Source organism: Heterodontus francisci, chromosome 10 (assembly GCF_036365525.1).
Source record: "Heterodontus francisci isolate sHetFra1 chromosome 10, sHetFra1.hap1, whole genome shotgun sequence".
In the NCBI taxonomy this organism is placed as follows: Eukaryota; Metazoa; Chordata; class Chondrichthyes; order Heterodontiformes; family Heterodontidae; genus Heterodontus; species Heterodontus francisci.
The window spans coordinates 90,947,087-90,969,098 of record NC_090380.1 but is presented as its reverse complement, the minus strand read 5'-3'; the positions used below and the strand labels follow the sequence as shown (position 1 = coordinate 90,969,098).

Sequence of the window (22,012 nt, the reverse complement as noted above, 5' to 3'; positions counted from 1 at the left end):
TCTTTAGCAACTGTTTTCGTTTTTATTCGTTATCTGAACTAGACACCAGTCCCCAGATTTGCAGGTGTCTATTTTCTCATTTAATTACAAACAAGGTCTCAGGTTTCTTCTCCCTCCTGATTAGATGTTGGAAGCAGGTTCAGGGGTTGGACAGTAATATCCCTGGGAAAGGCCATTAAAATGAATGAAGGGGTGAAATTGCTTTATAAATACCAGCACGCGATCAGCGTGTGCAATACAGCCGCCGCTTACACTTGTATATGTAAATGGTCTGCTGCCACGGTCATAGCAACATTCTGGTCTCAGTAAATGGAAAAAAGGTAAAAAGTGACAGATCAGCTAAAGATAAATTTTGAAAAAATTATTACTTAAAAATTAATGCGGGGGAATAACATAACAAGTACTTTCAAGTGTGAATTCTTTTACAGTTTTAGTATTGGGACTTCTTCTCCACCTCCGACAATGCACCATCCAAACGCTGTCGAATGCCTCTCAGCCTCCAGTGTGGTTTCAACAGGTAACTGGTAAACATAGTACTCTTTGTTCTTCTTTAAAACAGGCGTTTACTGTGCCAATTACATTTTTAAAAATAATAAATTCAGCTACAAGGACGGTACACAATGAGGGATATTGGCACACTTCAAGAGTGAGGAAGACTTCACAAGTTAGGAGTGACCAGGGCCTGAAGTGTCTTAGCACGATTCCCAAAAATATACAGAAGTAGATGTGAAAGTTGTCATCAGATTTTAGGCAACGCAGGAATAAGAAAACTCGTGTTTTAGCAAGTTTATCAAAATAGCACGACTTGCATTTATAAATATGAAATGCCTTTAACATAGAAAAAATCCTAACGCACTTCGCAGAGCAATAATATAAACAATGGGCAGTAAACTAAAGAAAGATGTTCGGGGAGACAACCAAAGGTTTTGTTAAGAAAGGGAGTTTTGAGGAGGGTCTTCAAGAAGGAGAGAGAAGTAGTGAGGCTTAGCTGCTGAAGGCACATCCATCAATGATAGGGCGAAGGTGATGGAACAAGAGGCCAGAGACAGAAGAGGGGGAAATTTGGAGGGAGTTGCAGAACTGGAGAAGGTTACAAAGACAGGGAGGGGCGACGCCATGAATTGATAAATGCAAGGATTTTTGAAGTTATTTATGAACTGGTTAAAGTGTCTTGTAGTTTTCATTTTTGGATCAATGACAGAAGACGTCAAGCTCATTAAATATAGTACAAGTTATGATCATCTCTGATTAAATTTCAGACACAGAAGGCAACATTGTTGGTGTTTATACAGTTCAGACTAAGCAAGAATGTCAAGTCTTCGTTAAAAATTGTAAAATGAGGCGCCCTTTGCCAGGTGTACTTTGTAATTAGCTTCATTAGCTATGTTGTTCTTTCTGAAATACATATTACAAAAATAACACATTAGATATCAGAATGTTTTTGCTTGTGTGTCAGAGCAAATTGTTGATTTAAAAAAAATTGGAGGGTCTTTAATTTACTTAGGACTTTGTTGTGGGTTCTTTGCACATATTGGGAAAGATTTTCTCTGTGCTACATGGAATAGATTTGTAAGCCATTCTTTATTAATTGATTTACTATTTTGCTACACAGAGTGAACAGTGAAAATCTTTCCCTATTAAGTTTCATTATATCACAATTAACTTTACAGACCTGCAGTAAACTTGGCTTATTTCAGTGGGAGAAAATACATAAACTCAAATTTCAGTGGTTTAATTTTAGTTACTGTTAACAGATATGAGTAGAGTAACATTGGCTGAGAAAAAAATGTTTTCTGTAAATATGAATCATGCTGCAAACAAAAAGAAAACAAGTTCACAAATTCTAACATATAATTTCAATATGTCTCCAGGATTTAGGTGTTTTCCTTTTATATCTAACTTTTGTTATGTCAATTTTTACAAATTCAGTGTTCATGTTTCTTAAATTATTTTCTTAATTAAATTGTGCTAGTTATCTTTTCAAAATGAGTTATGTAATTTAGAAGTTTTTTCTCTTTAAAAGGTTAAAATAGAAAATATATAAACCATTTTACTAAATAAATTGTAAAATGTCACTAAATGTTCCTAACTAGAGATTTTTTTTAGGGTTTAGGGGAATGTTACCACAAATACAAAACCTCTTTCAATTATTCACTTGCCACTTTAGCCACAATTATTCATCCAAAATTATATATAAAGAATGTTTTAATTCTTGGTAAAAGTTTCATTATTTGATCAAATGCAGTAGATCCTTCAATTTTGAAACAGCTGTTCAATAAAATACTCATATCTAAAACTAGAAATTACTGCTGATGAAGTTACTGTACAAAAGGTAATGTGCTCATATCAAATTGTTTTTCTATTATTTTAATGAAAAAGTAAAACTTAATAGTGGAAGATAACTTATATGATCAGATTATGCTGTGTACAAAAGCACTGTGGGTAGCAATTTCTAGGCTCTTGTCATTTATTTGTGAATATTACCAAACTAATCAAGTTTTGCCTACTTTATGCATTTTCCTACTAGTCCCATCGGTGTTATCTTCAATCCAACCACTGTCAACACCCAAATGTTCCTTTATGCATCTCACCCCAGGGTCTCTGGCCAACCCACCTGCTCGACTTCACTACTCCATGCCATCTTGTCATTATGGGAGCCAACAATCCACTTATGGGGTGATGGCAGGTGAGGCAACCACATTTTCTCTTTGTATTAATTACTATTGCAATTCCTTTTGTGTTTCAATTTCTTAATGATATATGAAAAAGATTACTCATAGGCTGGTGAGTTGTCCATGATACAAGTGTTTAAATGGTGTGAAGGTCAGTCTATCAATGTCATCTCAAAATTGAGCTGTTTTACATTCTCCTTGGAACACCCTTCAGTCTATCATCTGTAGTATATACAACTGGACTCCACAGATACTTTCAGACCGTTTTCAGAAAGTGCAGCTGCCCCTCAGTAATATTTTACAATGCTGTGATTGAAGCAATATTTTTGCATCACCTCTAAAATGTTGCTTTGGAACTGATCATGAACCCTTGTTTTTAATCATTACACAAATGCCATAAGTGGTTAGTTAAGTTCGATAAGCAAGGAAGTCCCTTTTGATTGGGGAATACCCATTTGATGCATTTGAACACCCACCATTCCCAACCACCCATATACTTATTTGGTCCTTTGTCATCTCGAACGGCCATATTTGGTCCTTGATCACCTTGAACAGCCATAGGTCGGAGTGCTCCGGCATGCAGCAAAGTAGTGGAAGCAGTAATGAGGACAGTTCCATAAATGAGGGGAGCCTGGGTTGCAGCCTTTTTAAATCATGGCATGAAGAATGAACTGGTTAAAGTGAGAGAATGCTTTTTGCCAGTATAGTTTTGATGGATGTCTGTGTCAAATTCTGTAGTCCACTCCAGTTCTCCTACCAGCTCAGTAATTGGTGCTGTCTGCAACCAGCTTTGGAGTGATCAACAATGGTGTATCCACAAGTGTTACATAGTTATATGGCACCCCACTCAGTACACTAGTAGGAATATAGGAGGAGTAGGCCGTTCAGCCCATTGAGCCTGCCCCACCATTCAATATGAACATGGTTAATCATCCACTTCAATGCCTTTTTCCCACACTATCCCCATATCCCCTTATGTTATTGGTATTTAGAAATCTGTCAATCTCTGCTTTAAACATACTCAATGATTGAGCTTCCACAGCCTCTGGGGTAGAGAATTCCAAAGATTCACAACCCTCTAAGTAAACAAATTTCTCCTCATCTCTGTCCTAAGTGACTTCCCCCTTATTTTGAAATTGTGTCCCCAAAGTATTTTGTCGGTTTCAATGAGATCACCTCTCATTCTTGAAATTCTAGAGAATACAGGCCCAGTTTTCCCAATCTCTCTTCAGTGGACAGTCCCGCCATCCAGGAACAAGTCTGGTGAATCTTCGTCGCACTCCCTCTATGGCAATAATATCCTTCCTAAGGTAAGGGGACCAAAATTGCACACAGTACTCCAAGTGCAGTATAACCAAGGTTCTATACAATTGAAGCAAGACTTCACTACTCCTGTACTCAAATCCTCTTGCGATAAAGGCTAACATACCATTAGCCTTCCTACTTACTTGCTGTAACTACATCTTAGCTTTCAGTGACTTATTGACAAGGACACCCAGATCCTTTTGTACATCTACATTTTCTAATCTCTTACCATTTAAGAAATACTCTGCATATCTGTTCCTCCTACCAAAGTGGATAACCTCACATTTTCCACATTATATTCCATCTGCCACTTTCTTGCCCACTCACTAAGTCTGTCCAATTCCCCTTGAAGCCATTTTGCATCTTTTTCACAACACACATTCTCACCTAGTTTTGTGTAATCCGTGAACTTGGAAATCCTACATTTGGTCCCCACATCCAAATCATTGATATATATTGTGAACAGCTGGGGCCCAAGCATCGATCCCTGCGGTATTCCACTAGTCACAGCCTGCCAATGCGAGAATGACCCGTTTATTCCTACTCTCTGCTTTCTGCCAGTCAACCAATCCTTAATCCATGCCTGTATATTACCTCCTATCCCATATGCTTTAATTTTGCTAACCAATCTCCTGTGGGGGACTTTATCAAAAGCCTTCTGAAAATCCACGTATACCATGTGCACCCCTTTATCAATTCTGTAATATCCTCAAAAAACTCCAACAGGTTCATCAAACATGATTTCCCATTCATAAATCCATGTTGAATGTGCCCAATCAGATCATTATTATCTAAGTGGCCATTTATCATATCCTTTAGAATAGATTCTAGCATTTTTCGAACGACTGATATAAGGCTAACAGGTCTGTAATTCTCTGTTTACTCTCTCCCTCCCTTCTTAAATAGTGGGGTGACATTTGCGACCTTCCAATCTGCAGGAACCGCTCCAGAATCTATAGAATTTTGGAAGATGATCACCAATGTATCCACTATCTCCATAGCTACCTCTTTCAACACAGAAGATCAGGTCCTGGGGATTTATCAACCTTCAGCCCCATTAATTTCTCCAATACAACCTTCTTACTAACACAAATTTCCTTCAATTCCTCATTCCCCTGAACCCCATGGATCTCTAATTCTGGGAGATTTCTTGTATCTTCCTCAGTGAAGACAGACATAAAGTAATCATTTGGCTTCTCTGCCATTGCCCAATTCCCCATTATAAATTCTCCTGACTCTGCCTCTAATGGACCCACATTTGTCTTAGCCAAATGTTTCCTTTTTACATACCTGCAGAAGCTTTTACCATCCATTGTTATATTTTTTGCTAGCTTACATATTCTATTCTCCCTTTCTTTATCAGTTTCTTGGTTCTCCTTTGCTGTATTCTAAAATCCTCCCAATCCTCAGGTTTACTACTATTTATGACAACTTTATAGGCCTTTTCTTTTAATCTTATACAATCCTTAACTTCCTTTGCTATCCACGGTTGACTGCTTTTACTTTTGGGGTTTTTGTGCCTTGAAGCAATGTATAGTTGCTGTAAACGATGTAATATTTCTTTAAAGATTGTCCATTGCCTATGTACCTTTTAAGGTATTTTTCCAATCCATCTCAGCCAATTTGCCCCTCATACCTTCATAATTTCCTTTTGTTCAAATTGAACACCATGGCTTCAAATTGAACTAGCTCACTTTCAAACATAATGTAAAATTCTATCATATTATGGTCACTCATCCCTAAAGGTTCTTTTACAACAAGATTATTAATTAGCCCTTTCTCATTACATAATACTAGATCTAAAATTAGTAGTTAGTCTTGGCTGCGAATAGTATTGTATTGAGGAAGTGGTATGTTTACTTGTTGAAGATTAGTGGTGTGGACAACATCTTTTTGCATTCAAATCAAACTACTGCAGTGTTAGTGTTGCACAATTTAAGTTATAGTAATAACAGGTTTTATTTTAACGCACGTTCTATGAGAATAGCAAAGTCTGTATACATCACACAGAGTAATACCTTTTAAAAAAGTTTTCATCTACATTATTAATGTTTCAGAGTAGGTTTTCTTTTCATTCATGGGATGTGTATCGATCACAAGGCCTGTACCTGTTGCCCATCCCTGAATTGCCCTTGAGAAGGTGGTGAGCCATCTTCTTAAACAGCTGTAGTCCAGGTGGTGTATGTACTATTACAGTGTGATTAGATAAAGAGTTCCTGGATTTTGACTCAGTGAAAATGGGGGAAAGACAAAATATATACAACTCAAGATGGTGTGTGACTTGAAGAGGAACTTGCACGTGGTGGTGTTTCCATGCAGCTGTTGCCCATCTCCTTCTAGGTGGTAGAGTTTGTGGGTTTGGAAGGTGCTGTTGAGAAAGCCTTCAAAATTTTCTCCAGTGCATCTTGTAGATGTAAACACTGCTGCCACTGTGTACTTGTGGTAAACGGAGTGAATGTTTAAGGTGGTGGATGAGTGCAAGCAAACAGGCTGCTTTGTCCTGGATGGTGTCGAGCTTCTTGAGTGTTTTTGGAGCTACACTCCTTACTTGTGCCTTGTGGAAGGTGCACAGGTTTTTGAGAATCAGGAGGTAAGTTACTCGCCACAGAATACCAAGCCTTTGCCCTGTTCTTGTAGCCACAAGTATGGACGTGCCTAGTCCAGTTAAGTTTCAGGTCAAAAGTAACCCCAACGGATTAGATCTAAGAGCTGCAGTCCTGCCACATCCAGTCGTGAATGATGGTAGACAATTAAATAATTAACAGGAGGAGGAGACTCTGCAAATATCCCCACCCTCATTGATGGGGGAGCCCAGCACATCAGTGCAAAAGACAAGGCTGAAGCATCTGTACCCAGCATTCAACCAGAAGTGCCAAGTGGATGTTCCATCTCGGCATCCTCCTGAGGTACCCAGCATCACAGATACCAGTCTTCAGCCAGTCAGACTCACTCCAAATGATATCAACAAATGGTTGAAGGCACTGGATACTGCAAATGCTATGGGCCCTGACAACATTCCGGCAATAGTACTGAAGACTTGTGCTCCAGCTGTAGCCGTGCCCCTAGCCCCTAGTGTTCCAGTGCAGCTACAACACTGGCATCTACCTGGCAATGTGAAAAATTGGCCAGGTATGTCCTGTGCACAAAAAGCAGGACAAATCCAACCCGACCAGTTACTGGCTTATCAGTCTACTCATGATCAGTAGTAAAGTGATGGAAGGGGTCATTGACAGTGCTATCAAGCAGCACTTTCTCAGCAGTAAGCTGCTCACTTTTTTTTCTGGGAATGTTTGATGCGGACAGTATCGTGGGAACTTTATTCTCTATCTAACCCCTTTTTTATTTTTTTGCTTTTTTTCTATTTTTTTCTGAATAAGCTGCTCACTGATGCACAGTTTGGGTTCCGCCAGGGCCACTCACCTCCCTGACATCATTATAGTCTTGGTTCAAACATGGACAAAAGAGATGAATTCAGAGGTGAGGTGAGAGTAACTGCCCTTGACATCAAGGCAGCACTTGACTGAGTATGGCATCAAGGAGCCCACGCAAAACTGGAGTCAATGGGAATCAGGGGAAAACTCTCTGCTGATTGGAGTACTAACTAACACAAAGGAAGATGGTTGCGGTTGTTGGAGGTCAATCAGCTCAGTCCCAGGACAGCACTGCAGGAGTTCCTCAGGGTAGCGTCCCAGGCCCAACCATCTTCAGCTGCTTCATCAAAGACCTTCTCTCCATCATAAGCTCAGAAGTGAGGAGGTTCGCTGATGATTGTACAATGTTCAGCATCATTTGCGACGCCTCAGATTCTGAAGTAGTCAATATGCAGCAAGACCTGGACAACATCCAGGCTTGGGCTGATAAATGGCAGGTACCATTCATGCCCCACAAGTGCCAGGCAATGACCATCTCAAACAAGAGAGAATCCAACTATCTCCCCTTGATGTTCAATGTTCATCGCTGAATCCCCCACTATCGACATCCTGGGGGTTACCATTGACCAGAAACTGAACTGGATCACCATAACTGATTAAACAAATAGACCAGGATAAAACTATATAGTAACCATCTGTTAAAATTATCTTAATATTAATATTCTCATGTTCAAATTAGCATTTTTATGCATCTTATTAAATCATTGAAACATTAACATTTGCTGCTCCATGGATGAAGTCCAGACAATAAGCATTACATTTTCACATTTAATTTGACCACGGAATCACTGATATTCCATGAAATTGGGAAATATGGAATTGTTATACATCAAGTTCAAGACTTCTATTCAAATGAATAAATCTCTGAATTTTGCAGGGAATCCAAAACATTCACTGTGAACAATGTGCAGCTGCTTCGCTATATGTCTGTTGCCTAAAATGTTCTTGTGTACGCCCTGAATCTTAGCACAATATGTGTGAATGGCACATTCCTCAGGTCCGTGCATGCACTACCTTGTTTCCATGTGTGTTAATCGTATGCCATTAACAGTCTGCCGTATTGCCTCTATATACACAGATGGGCTTGCTCCATGTCTGTACAAACTGCCTGACCATACGCTGAGTACGTCTTCGTGTACCCTGGGACATGGATTCGCTCCAATTCATCAGTCAGTCCTAAGCGAAGAATCCATTGTCATCGACTTCAAACAGGAGTTCCGAAAAAAGAATAAAACTATAGAGGAGCCAGTTGGTATGGATTCTCCAGAAATCAAAGAGCTGGAAATGTTTGCAAATCAATTTAAAGTAAGAAGAATAAAGTTAGGTAAATGATGAACTTATGCTCTTAGCTATGAGAAACATTCCTTTGCTAAACTTCTGCGACATACCAACAATTTGAACATAAACTACAGGATTAGAAAAACATTCCAAAAAGTATCAAAATAAGAGTTGAATATAATTCTGGGTTAGGTATGGACTCAGATGATCAGATATTCTATTGAAAATGGTGCTTAAGATGCTTTTGTGGGCTTACTAGGGGAGAAAAGTGTTGGTGAATATCTGAGGTTCTACTTGAATACCCTTTGAAAATAAACATAACCAAATTTTAAAACAACCTGCAGTAGAATCCGCAATAATTTCATATATACTTATACTATGACATATCTCACAATCTCAAACAATATTGGACTAAACACCTCAAAAATAAGGTCAAACATCACTACAAAGTGAGATTAAGACTATGGGAATGTTGTAGGCAGAGAAATTCTAACAGTGATAAGCACAATTAGAAATCTGTCATGTAGATATTTCCAAAGAAAATCATTTCGTTAGGAAGAAAATCATAATAGCATTTTTTGTTGCTACCTTTTTGATGTAGTTCATAACACTATCCTCAGAGCAAGCTGCAAACAAAATGCATGTGTTACGACCAGGTGAGAGAAGTGTCTGGGGTCCCTCTCAGCCTTCACCTGATCTTACTGTAACAGGGTTTTATTTTTAAACACACTGTGTGTTGAGCTTCCCCCTTGGTGAATCCTTATTCATCACTTTCCAATTATAAGGCAAAGAAACTAGCACAAACAGGCTTTCTTAAGTTTATAGAAGAAAAGTGAAATTTATTAAATTTAAACTCTACTTCGGTTACCACCTACAGATACACGATGCTCCCACGCTGGCATGCATATGCGATATGCATATGCTATACACACATATGCAGATAGGGACATAAAAGAGCAGAAGAAAAGATAAAGTGGAAAAGTTTGAGACAATCACTGAGGAGGGTTTTCTGTTACTGTGCTTCGGGCTCACTGTAGAGTCTTTTTGTTGAAGGTATGGTCTTGCTTTTCGTTGGGGCCCAGTATTCTTCTTAAACCTTGTTCACTGTTGGAGACTTTTCTTTCTTGGGGTTCATGTGGCTTCAGTTGGTTTTTGGAGTTCTGTGCAAGAGAGATGGGAGCAGACAGGAGAGGTTCTTTTCAATCCAGGAGCCAAGAGCCTTTTCAGTTCAAACACTCTCTCCAATTTAAAACTCCTCAAGTTGGCCAGCAGGGTGGTCACATGATGACTGGTTTGACCAGGTCTTTTCTGCATATTGTATGGGAGCAGAGGATAACTCCTTTGTTCCAACACTGTCTGCTAATATGCAAAAATGTCTTTCTGGCCAGGGGCCTGGCAATTCCTTGTAACAGGCCTTTTCTTCCCAGCAACAACTTGAAATGTAATGTCCATGTGGCAAAATTAATGTGCCTCATTCTTGGCAGGTGGGGGCCTGCATGACACCTGCAATATTTATACAGGAACACTTAATCTTTATGGAGTGAGGGAGTTAATGGAGGACAAGAGATTAAAAATGAAATAAAGTATAACTTTTCTATGGGAACACTTTTGAGTTTAAGAAGGACATGATTGTGAAGGTGCATTGTTCAGGACAAGGGAACTTTACTTTGTATTTGCTCTCTGCTTTACGTTATGTGGATTGGATAGCAAAAGTAGGAAATTGTTCCATTCATCGGCACTGTTACCACATCTCAATCTACTCAAGTTCATTCAATATATATTTAAAGGCAGCCTAATTTGATTGCATAGCCTCTAGTCATTGTAGCTAGTCATTAATATAACCAACCAAAATAGCTTCGCACTGCTCACGCAGAGATAAAAATCTGAACAGTAACTATATAGTAATCTACATTACCTTGTCTGGATCATAATGAGTAGTAGGTGAAACTCATTCAAGTGGGATTTAATCTTTTTGTCATTTTCATTCAACTGAAAGCTCTACAATTTAGGTGTGAAATACACACATTTTTCTGTGGCTGTTATATTTACCTATTTATAAATGAATCAGGTGATAGTGTATACAAAACCAACAATATCCTTACCTATGCAAGACAACAATGCCATCTGATCACCAAAATGCAAATCTTAGTGAATTAGAAATGAACCTGTTTCTGTTGCTTGCAATACCAACCAGATTCAAGCAAAATTTAATAAACTTCAGTTCCAAAAGGAGGAGCAAGATTTATTCTCCATTACATTTAATTGCCTTCTTTTTCAGCCAAGTCCCCTTAGAACACTTTACCTTTTCTTTCCCTCTCTCTCACTACAGGTTATACTCAAACAAATGTTGGAGAGGCTCTTGCTGCTGTACACGGCTCAGAATTTAGTCAAACAACAATTTGCCGCTTTGAAAATTTACAGCTCAGTTTTAAAAATGCTTGTAAGCTTAAGTCAATCCTTTCCAAATGGTTAGATGAAGCAGAACAAGCAGGAGGTATGTATCTGTCAATTTTCAGCATCATTAATGTTCCATCCAACATTGATTAACAGGAATATTTGTTATATAGGTACGAGAAATATAAATCTTCCATAAAACCTGTCAGTTTTTCCATAAACTGATTTCAGAATTTTTTTTCACTTTTAAATTGTTATGGATATTGGCATTCTCTTGGATCTATGGAGTTTAACATTTGTAAATTGTGATGCAATAACTTCTACTTTTAATTTCATATTTTATTTCATTTATACTTTAGAATTTACAGCAAAGAAATAGGCCTTTCTGCACAACAGGTCTGTGCAGGTGCTTTATGCTCCACAGGAGCCTCCTTCCATCTAACCCTGTCAACAGATCCTTCTATTCCTTTCTCCCTCGTGTACTTATCTAGCTCCCTCTTAAATGCATCTATGCTATTTGTCTCAACCACTCCACATGAGCAAGTTCCATCCTTCTCTCTGGACAAAGAGGTTTCTCCTGAATTCCTACTGGATTTATGTGACTATCTTTTTTATTATTCAAAAATATACTTTATTCATAAAAATCTGTAAAAAAAAAATGCATTACAAAACAGCACAAGTTGACATTCCAAAAAGTGCAAAGGAAATCAGTTTTCTTCCATACAGGAGTGAGTTGCCTCACAACCCTTCCATTCCATTTTACATGCCATGTACATTTTACAGCAAACCCATATTTGGCTTCCCATGGATCCATTTGGTGGCAGGCCCTTACACAGTGGTCTTTCCCCATTGAGCCTTTGCAGCAGCTGCCCCAAGCTTTAGTGCATCCCTCAGCACGTAGTCCTGTACCTTGGAATATGCCAGTCTGCAACACTTGGTCATGGACAACTCTTTGCGCTGGAAGACCAGCAGGTTTTGGGCAGACCAAAGAGCGTCTTTCACAAATCGATGGTCCTCCGGCAACAGTTGATGTTTATCTCGGTGTGCGTCCCTGGTAACAGCCCAAAGAGCACAGAGTCCTGTGTTACAGAGCTGCTTGGGATGAACCTCAACAAAAACCACTGCATCTCTTTCCACAGCTGCTTTGCAAAGACACATTCCAGAAGGAGGTGGGCAACTGTCTCTTCCCCACCACAGCCACCTTGAAGGCAGCGTGTGGAGGGGGCGAGACTCCGGGCGTGCAGGAAGGATCTTGCAGGTAGGGCCCTTCTCACCACCAATCCAAGCTACGTCTTGGTGCTTGTTTGAAAGTTCTGGTGATGAGGCATTCTGACAAATGACTTTGGCAGACTGCTCGAGGAACCATCCGACCGGATCCACCATCTCCTTTTCCCGTAGGACCTTGAGGACATTCCGTGCAGACCACTGCCTGATGGATTGGTGGTCAAAGGCGTTTTCCCGCAGAAACTTTCCCACAGAGGATAGGTGGTACGGAACGGTCCAACTGGATGGAACGTTCTGCGGCAATGTGACCAGACCCATCCTTCATAACACCAGGGACAGATAGAACCTCAGCATGTAGTGACACTTGGTGTTTGCGTACTGGGGCTCTATGCACAGCTTGATGCAGCCGCACACGAAGGTAGTCATCAGGATGAGGGTGACATTGGGTACATTTTCCCCTCCCTTATCCAGAGTTTTGAACATCGTGTCCCTCCAGATCCAGTCCATTTTAGATCTTCAGATAAAGCAGAAAATGGCTCGGGTGACAACCACAGCGCAGGAGTGGGGTATGGGCCAGTCTTACGCCACATACAGCAACAACATGAGCGCCTCGCACCTCACGACCAGTTTTTTACCCACAATGGAGAGAGATCGCTGATCCCACATGCTATTTTTGCTAATTTGGTTTTCCCATTTTTAAGAAGATTACATTCCCCCACAACTATTGCATTACCCCTTGTTCGATGTTCCACTAATTTCCTAATTTATACACCGTCAACACAATTATTCCTGTTTGGGGGTCTTAAAACTACCCCTACTGGTGTTTTCTGCCCATTGTTATTTATTGTTCCATTCATATGGATTCTACTTCCTCAATTTCTGGGTTAAGATTCTTTTTCCTATTGCCTTCATCTCATCCTTTTATTAGAGCTACCTCACCACCTTTTCCATTTTGCCTGTCTTTTCTAAAGGTCAACTAACTGGACTATTTATTTCCCAACCTTGGTCACCCTTTAGCCACATTTGTGTCATTAATTCATCTTGGCACAGAATCTAAATTTGCAAGGCAGGTTATAGAGACCATGCTGTTTAGCATTGGGGGATAGAAAAATGGTGATGAATGCACAATATTTAGGAAGGAAGGATGTGAATGTGTAGGAGAGGGTGCAGAAAAGATTCACGAGAATGATTCCAGGGATGAGGAACTTCAGTTACGAAGATTGATTGGAGAAGTTGGGACTGTTTTCCTTTAAGAGAAGTCTGAGAGGAGATTTGATAGAGGTATTCAAAATCATGAGGGGTCTGGACAGAATAGATGGGGGAAACTGTTCCCACCCGTGAACGTATCAAGAACGAGGGGGCACAGATTTGGAGTAATTGGTAAAAGAAGCAAAAGCAACATGAGGAAAAGCTTTTTCATGCAACGAGTGATTAAGGTCTGGAATGCACTGAGAACATGGTGGAGGCTGCTTCAATTGAAGCATTCAAAAGGGAATTAGACAGTTATATGAAAAGGAAGAATGTGCAGGGCTACGGGGAGAAGGTGGGGGAGTGGCACTAGGTGAAATGCTCATTAGGAGAGCTGGTACAGATATGATGGGCCAAGTGGCCTCCTTTTGCACTGTAACAATTCTATGATTTATCCAGAGTAATATATTCAGCATTTGGCCTATGTTGTATTGACACGGAAGTGTTCTCTGTAGATAGTGCATGCCAAAGGTAAACAAAAGAAATCATTCCAATACTGACATTCCTCCCTGCACAAAACTTGTTCATTTCTATGCCCCCAAAACCATGAAAAGGATTACCTCGAATTCTTAGCAGATAAACTACACAATAACTGGTAGTTCACACTAATTAAATGAGCCCACAGTCCTCGAGCTAGAAGATTAACATGAGAACAGAAGTAGGCCATTCATCCTCTATAACCTGTTCTGCCATTCAATTAGATCTTGGTCGATTTTTATCTTGGTTCCATCTATCTGCCTTGATTCTTTAACCCTCAATATCTTGCCTAATAATCTATTAATCTCAGTTTTCAAATTTTCAATTGGCCTCGCTTCAACAGTATTTTGGGGGAAGAGAATTCCATTTTTTGTGTGGAAAAAGTGTTTTGTGATATTACCCCCTAAATGGCCTAGCTCTAATTTTAAGGCTATGCCCCCATGCTCTGGACAACCCCACCAGAGGAAATAGTTTCTATCTATCCTATCAAATTCTTCAATCTTTTTTAACCACAATTAGATCACCCCTTAATTTTCTATACTCAAGGAAATACAAAATCTAGACTATGCAACCTGTCCTCATAATTTAAGCTTTTTAGCCCTAGTATAGCACTGGTGAATCTGTGCTGCATCCCTTCCAAGGCCAATATATCCTTCTGGAGATGTGGTGCCTGAACTGAGCACAGTAGTCTAAATGGGGCCTAACCAAAGCTTTATCTAACTGTAACAATAAATATATGAAAATATTCATGGTATTTAATCAGAAAATCAAATATGTAATGCCTACTACACCTTTGAAATCTAGTTTCCTTATAGTAAACTAGATCACTAACTCAGGTAAATTATTGCTCAATTAAATATCTTTCAATGAGAAAACTAATTGAAGAGCTGGAAACAAATTCACCATGTGTATGAATTTTAGTAACTGTACATTTCCTTGCAGCTTTAAATAATGAAAGAGTTGGAACAAATGAAAGAAAAAGAAAACGAAGAACTACAATCAGGTGAGAATGACAACAATAGCTAAGCATATTTATGGAAGAGAAGTGCATGGTTAAATGTAATGAAAATAGATTGCTCGCAGGGCACAAGATTATGATCATCAGCCTCTTGGTACTATTTGGAACTCTTGTTGTGACACGTCAACAATAATATTTAAAATTTTACATTTAGGATAAGCGTGTAAATTCATTAGAAAGAAATTGAATGTTTTTGCTATTTGTGAGAAAATTACAGCAAATGTGCAAGTTTCCTATACAGTGAGACACTTGGCAAAACTAATGCCATACTGTGGAAAACAGGTACAGTATTCTGTAGAAGTTGACTATTTGACATTAATTTTCCACACAAATCTAAAATTGGCAGAAAATTAATGAAGCATTAAATGTCCACAGTAGATGAATTAAACAACTACTGATACAAACTCTAAGGGGATTAAAATAGATAGCCCCTGAAAAAGGGCTATATGCGCTATATGACTAGCCCATGCTTGTTCAATGTGATGTAGGCAGCATGCCAACTTCATGCTCTCTGCTGATATATATGATTGCAGCATGCAGCCAGAGCTAAGTTCACTGAGTGGTTGTAGGCCTCAGCAAGAGGGAGAAGCGAGCACTGGTTAAAGCTAGTCTGCATCACTTAAAGGGGAAGTGCATTGTGGCTGCAGCAGGTGCAGGAAGTTATTCTACACCTGATTCTAACCTGGGAAAGAAAGAATGGTAGAACAAGGGAGAGAGCAGACTCCAAAGTCTTGGAGGCCTTGGTGGAACAGGTGCAAAGTAGAGATGTCCTGTATCTGCAAGGAGGCCTTGAAGACACACACTTGGGAGGTGCTGGAAATAGATAGCCATGGAGGTCAATGCCAGGAGTCAAGCCCCAAGGGCTTGGATGCAGCACGGTGTAGTGCCGCAAAAATTTCAATAATTTCACACAAGTGGTCAAGGTCAGTCAATGCATCTTTAAATGTCATATCCTATCAGCTGCACCACTGTCCTCAAACACTGCTCTGTTTATCACAGCCCCATCATCCACATACTAACAATTTCTATCAATCAGGACTCATACCTGACATTTACAGGCTACACCACACCCTCACACACTTCACTGCTGCAAACCTCACACCCACATCTCTCAGCTTGCCCTTTATTCAACAAGGACAGCTACTTCAGCCAAACAGATTTCATGGCATTCAACACACTTCCCTGTCTCTTGCAAGACAAGGTAGTGCACACAAACCAAGGTGGCAGGCGCTAACTGGAGGAGGACAGTATTCAGATGCTCATTACTGAGGCTGTGGTCAGCAGAGGCAACGAAACCAAAGATGGCACCCTCATACTTCATCCTCTTTCTCACATCCCACCACCCGCTCAGTCGTACACAGCCTTCTGATTTGCAAACTGCAGATGGTGTAAGCATGCACCTCTTATTTCACCCCCACCACAACTCATCACACATTTATCCTTATACCTTTTTTCCTTTCAGATACCCAAGAAGTGCAACCTGGCCAGACAGTGCAGCAACAGCAAAAAGAGAGTGATGAAGACACAGCACGGTCACTTGATTTCACACTTGCAGCTACCAGCTCAGATACTGACACTGTGTAATTTACAGCGTTATTAAGAGGCAGGACCTGCACATGGTGAGACATCAGACCTGCAGCCAGGGCAGGGGCAAAGATAATGTAGGTGCCAGCAAGGATGAGGTTGACCCGAGTTCTGCAGCAGAAAGCTCAGATAAGCACTTTGATGGCACAACATACAGAAGGATGGTGGTTATGCACAAGAAAATGCTTGGTGAATTAAGCTGCATCGTGCTATGAGTCCAAACGCATTAATGATGAGGCAGAGTGGCAGCAGAGAAGAAAAGGAAGCAAATGCTGCACTCCATATCCCACTAACTCGTGGGATAGCCTGTCCCTTGTGCCCAAAGATCTGCTGGTTGAGGATCAGCCTATTCAGTCACCGGAAGATCCACGGCAGAAACTAGTGACCTTGAGATGAATCGAGAGACAGCCGACAACGCTTGGTGAATTAGCAGACTTGCCAGAAAACCTGCATGCAACGTCAAGGAGCATGGAGGAACGTGGCAGCAACTCGCACAGGGTTTTGCACAGAAGTAGTGGCCAACTCCATGAGCACACTTATGATCCCAACCATGCTGTAGCATCTGATGGCCGATGTCTCAGCTTCCATTGCAGCAAAAGTAGAAGCCACCCAAAGTCTGGGAGCTGCAATGTAAGCTCAAACTTCTGTCATGCAAGCTCAGATTGCTACCATCATGGTTATGGATTACAGTGCACAAAGAGGCTTGCAGGGTGTCATGACCATCTGGCAATCTGTTCTCCAACAAATTACTGGGACTGGTGAGGCACTGCACAGGAAAAGGCAGTGGCACCATAGAGCATGAACCTGTCTCAGGAAGACAGCATTTGTTCTCCCGTTCCAGCTACTCTATCCCATACTCTTGCTGTGGTGCCTATGCCTAATGGTCCAATCTGCAGCTGGGCCTTCCAGGCCCAGAGTTGCTCAAGGTAATCCTCCAAGGCTATTTGCAGTCTCTTCCACTGAAAATCAGCATCCTTCCTCCAGCCACCGGGATAGCACGGCGTAGGAGTTCACGACAGGCACTAAGGGAATGTACAAAGGTCATTAATTGACTTTTGTACGCAATGTGAAATGATTTGATTTATAAATTTGGGTTGGAATGTTTATTTTATGCTGCCTTTCATTCTTGCAATGTGCCCAAGCAGACACTGTGATGGTCAGTAAGATGTGGGACTGTTGATGAATGGGGAAATTGGGGCTGCAGTTACTGGTAATGCACTCGGATGAGTTATTCATGGATAGCCTGGGCAGAAAGACGCTGTCTATGTTGCCTCCTCTCTTCCTCCTACACGAGCTGCTCGCCATATAGCTGATGGCGAGGACAATCTGCTCATGATAGTGAGGTTGTGCTATTTCACTATCTGTCAAGTACTGCCAGGCTCCTCCACAGCAGCGGAAGCATTGTTTCAGCACACCAATGGTCTGCTCTATTGCATCCTATTTTGTGTGGCAGCATGGCTCTCAGTGCATGCAAGCTATCCACGTGTGCATGGATTGCGCAATTATCAACCATGTGGTCAGCAGATAACCCTCGTCACTCAAATAGCCACCCTTTGGTTTACCATGGTAACTCAAATGCAACATGCACAGGGGACAGTTGCAGAATGAAGGCATCATGACTGCTGGCAGTCTACAGGGTATTAACCTGCACGATTCACTACTATGGTCACGCACCAGCTGGATAGTGATGGAGGGGTCAAGGTATAGAGCAGAGTTAACACAAGGTGCCCACAAAGCGATTATGCATGCAATCAATGGCATCCTGCACCATGGGTAAGCTTGCAATTCTAGTGAAGCCATGTACTTGCCCAGTCTCCTTCACTCTGGCAAGAGAAAATGAAATGTAGTTAGTGCTCAATGAACAAGGAGTGTCAGCAACATCCCTTACACAGCAGCAAACGGCAAACTCAGATATTGCAAACAGCTCCAGCTCCAGTCTGGAAGGAAACAGACGCCTAAATTTCATTTCCACAGTCACCTTCATAGCCACTGGAACATGGTTGGAGCGGAGCAGCATAAAGTTGACAGACAGCCGAGTGGCACAGCACAAAGCTGTCCGGGATTGGAGTGGAGGAGCGCAGCGTAAAACTAGCCGGGATCAGGGCATGCTGAGTCTGAACCGAAAGGGAGGAAAAAATCAGGAAGAAATGTCACAGGACAACGAGTCACGTGGGGGTTAGTATATTGCTAAGTAAGATCGAGTATAAAATGTAAAAACTAAAGCCAATTTTATAATCGATCATGTAATTAAAATCAGTGCTCAATGAATCAATCAGATCTAGGCGATAGTTAAAATTAAAATCATAGGACAGTAACACAAAAGGGTTTTGATTTTTCAGTAAATTATCTGAACATATATTAGATTTTAAGAGTTAAGTAAAAACATTTTAGTAAACCTCCCTATAAAATAGTATCAGCACAGGAGAAGCAGCTGATTGGCAAGTACCTGCCGAGTCTTTATTTATTTAAGTGGTAAATTTAGTAGTGCAATAAATATAGGAATGGCAAGGCACCTCAGTGGCATGGAGTGTGCATGCATGCTGTTTCATGTGGGAACTCCAGGACATTTCTCCTTGGATATAGGAGTGGTGGCAGAGGACTGGAGAATTGCAAATGTTATGCCATTGTTCAAAGAAGGGTGTAAGGATAAGTCCATCAACTTCAGGCCAGTCAGTTTAACCTCAGTGGTGAGAAAGCATTTAGAAATGATCATTTGGGACAAAATTAACAGTCATGTGCACAAATGTGGATTAATTAAAGAAAGTCAGCATGGATTTGGTAAGGGTAAATCATATTTAACTAACTTGTTTGAGTTTTTTCATGAGCTAACAGAGAGGGTTGATGAGGGTAATGCAGTTGATGTGGTGTACATGGGCTTCCAAAAGGAATTTGATAAAGTGCCACATAACAGGCTTGTCAACAAAGTTAAAGCCTATGCAATAAAAGGGACAGTAACAGCATGGATACAAAGTTGGCTTGAGTGACAGGAAACAGAGTGTAGTGGTGAACGGCTGTTTTTTGGACTGGAGGAAGGTATACAGTGGGGTTTTTCGGGAAACAGTAATAGGATCACTGCCTTTTTTGCTCTGTATTAATGACTTAGACTTGGGTGTACAGGGCACAATTTCAAAATTTGCAGATGATACAAAACTCGGAAGTATGGTGAACTGTGAGGAGGATAGTGATAAACTTCAAGAGCACATAGACAGGCTGGTGAAATGGGCAGTTATTTAATGCAGGGAAGTGTAAAGTTGGTGGGAACATATATACATAAAAACTAGGAGGAGTAGGCTATTCAGCCCTTATTTATAAAGCCTGCTCTGCCATTCTATAATGGCTGATGTGTTCGTGGACTCAGCTCCACTTTTCCTGCCTAACTCCAATAGGAGAGGCAATATAAAATAAAGGGTATAATTCTAAAGGGAATGCAAGAGCAGAGGGCCCTGGGGGTATATGTGCACAAATTACTGAAGGTGAGAGGGCAAGTTGAGAAAGCAGTTAATAAAGCATATTGGATCCCGGGCTTTATACATAAGGGCATAGAGTACAAAAGCAAGGAAGTCATGATAAACCTGTATAAAACACTGGTTCGTTCTCAACTGGAGTACCATGTCCAATTCTGGGCATCACATTTGAGGAAGGATGTGAAGGCAATAAAGAGTGCAGGAAAAAATTCACGAGAATGGTTTCAGGGATCAGAGACTTCAGTTATGTCGATAGATTGGAAAGGTTATGGCTGTTCTCCCCGGAGAAGATTAAGAGGAGATTTAATAGTGGTGTTCAAAATCATGAGGGGTGTGGGCAGATAGGGAAAAATTGTTCCCATTGATGGGAGTGATCGAGAACCAGAGGACACCAATTTTAGATGATTGGCAAAAGCAGCAATGGCGACATAAGAAGTTTTTTTACGCAGCAAGTGGTTAAGATCTGGAACGCACTGCCTGAGTGTGGTGGAGGCACATTCAATTGGGGCCTTCAAAAGAGCATTGGATAATTATTTGAAGAGGATAGATTTGCAGGGCTACAGGAAAAAAAGCAGGGGAGTGGGGCTAGGTGAATTGCTCTTGCAGAGCTGACAGACACAGCGGGCTGAATGACCTCCTTCTGTGCTGTAACTATTCTATAATTCTATACTCTGCATACTTTAGTGGCCATTCACAACTCACCAATATGGTGTCTAGCACAACTTGACTTTTAAGCGTGCACATACCCCTCTAACACTATTCTGGACCTGAAATGGCACCCATCATGCCCAAATAATGGATGCTACCCATTCGATTTTGTGCTGCAAGACTAAGTTGAGCAAAATTCAAAAAGAAAGCAATGGCATGAGAAACCAGAAAAATACCTGTTTGCAATTTACCTTTCCACTGTTGTATTTGTCCTTTAGCATATTATGAATATATTAATTTTAAATGTCTGCTAAAAGCTTCATTCCACTGAAAAAAACAATTTGAAATGCAAATTCACAAGAAAAACTACACCACTTCTGCCTCCCAGGTAACTGCCAAGTACAAATTAAATGTAGGCACTGATTTAATTTATTAAATTGCACAGAGAACAGAAATTGCATTAATGCTGAATTTGTTTTGCACCATTAGCCTGCTGGCTAAAGAAGCTCTGGAGACACACTTTGGACACCAAAGTAAACCTTCCTCACAGGAGATTATACAGATGGCACATAGTCTAAACCTGGAGAAAGAAGTTGTAAGAGTCTGGTTCTGTAACCGCCGGCAAAGAGAGAAACGAGTGAAGACAAACCTGCACCACAATTCATTTCAGTTTCCCTTCAAAGAACACCTTGATTGTAGATAACCTTTGACCCAAAGTGCTGGAACATATACAGAAAGTTGTGAATCAAAATGCATTTATAAAACTAACAACATTGCTCCAGATCTGGTAAAACAAGCTTTTTCTTCCTGCAAAAGGAATTGGGTCACAAACTTTTGATGATAACCATGTAATTTTTGTAAACTTTTAACTTCTCTCTCAAGTACCTTGCCCAAGTTGCCACTGTTAATTTATGTGCCTCTATACGGAGTGCTGCCAATCCATTTCACCAGGGTGGTGGTTGTGTTTGGGTCGTGGTGGCAGCATTATAATAGAGCTCAATCCTTTCATCCTGTCCTCCTCACCAGTTTCCTGAGTGGAAACCCTGGCACTGAAGACACTTATGGCAGTTCTACTACCATCAGCTAACTCAACAGACTGGATATCAAAACTAAAATCTTCTGATTTGTGCAGCTCAGCTACTCACTGACTTTACCAACCAAGCCAGACAATTCTTATGCAAATTATTTTTATTGCATTTGTTATTTGGCCTTTTTCACTCAAAGAAGTATAATCTGCATTAATATGTTGCAGAATTCAGTTAGACAGAT

The 22,012-nt window shown here is 40.6% G+C and overlaps 1 protein-coding gene across 1 annotated transcript; it reads left to right on the top strand.

Annotated features, from left to right (window-relative positions):
* Positions 1 to 501: 501 nt before the first annotated feature.
* pou1f1 (POU class 1 homeobox 1) lies at positions 502 to 21,446 on the top strand. The gene is made up of 6 exons (XM_068040007.1): positions 502 to 517; positions 2,528 to 2,686; positions 8,487 to 8,732; positions 11,016 to 11,180; positions 14,972 to 15,032; positions 21,233 to 21,446. The coding sequence occupies exons 2-6, from the start codon at positions 2,581 to 2,583 to the stop codon at positions 21,444 to 21,446; spliced, it is 792 nt and encodes a 263-aa protein (XP_067896108.1). The 5' UTR covers positions 502 to 517; positions 2,528 to 2,580.
* The last annotated feature ends 566 nt before the right edge of the window (positions 21,447 to 22,012 follow it).

Bases quoted from the DNA above. Each gene is read 5' to 3' on its own strand.
- pou1f1 (XM_068040007.1), top strand. From the start codon at position 2,581: ATGCATCTCACCCCAGGGTCTCTGGCCAACCCACCTGCTCGACTTCAC. The intron at 8,733-11,015 runs GTAAATGATGAA...CTCTCACTACAG, and splicing joins AGTAAGAAGAATAAAGTTAG to GTTATACTCAAACAAATGTT. The intron at 15,033-21,232 runs GTGAGAATGACA...TTGCACCATTAG, and splicing joins AAACGAAGAACTACAATCAG to CCTGCTGGCTAAAGAAGCTC.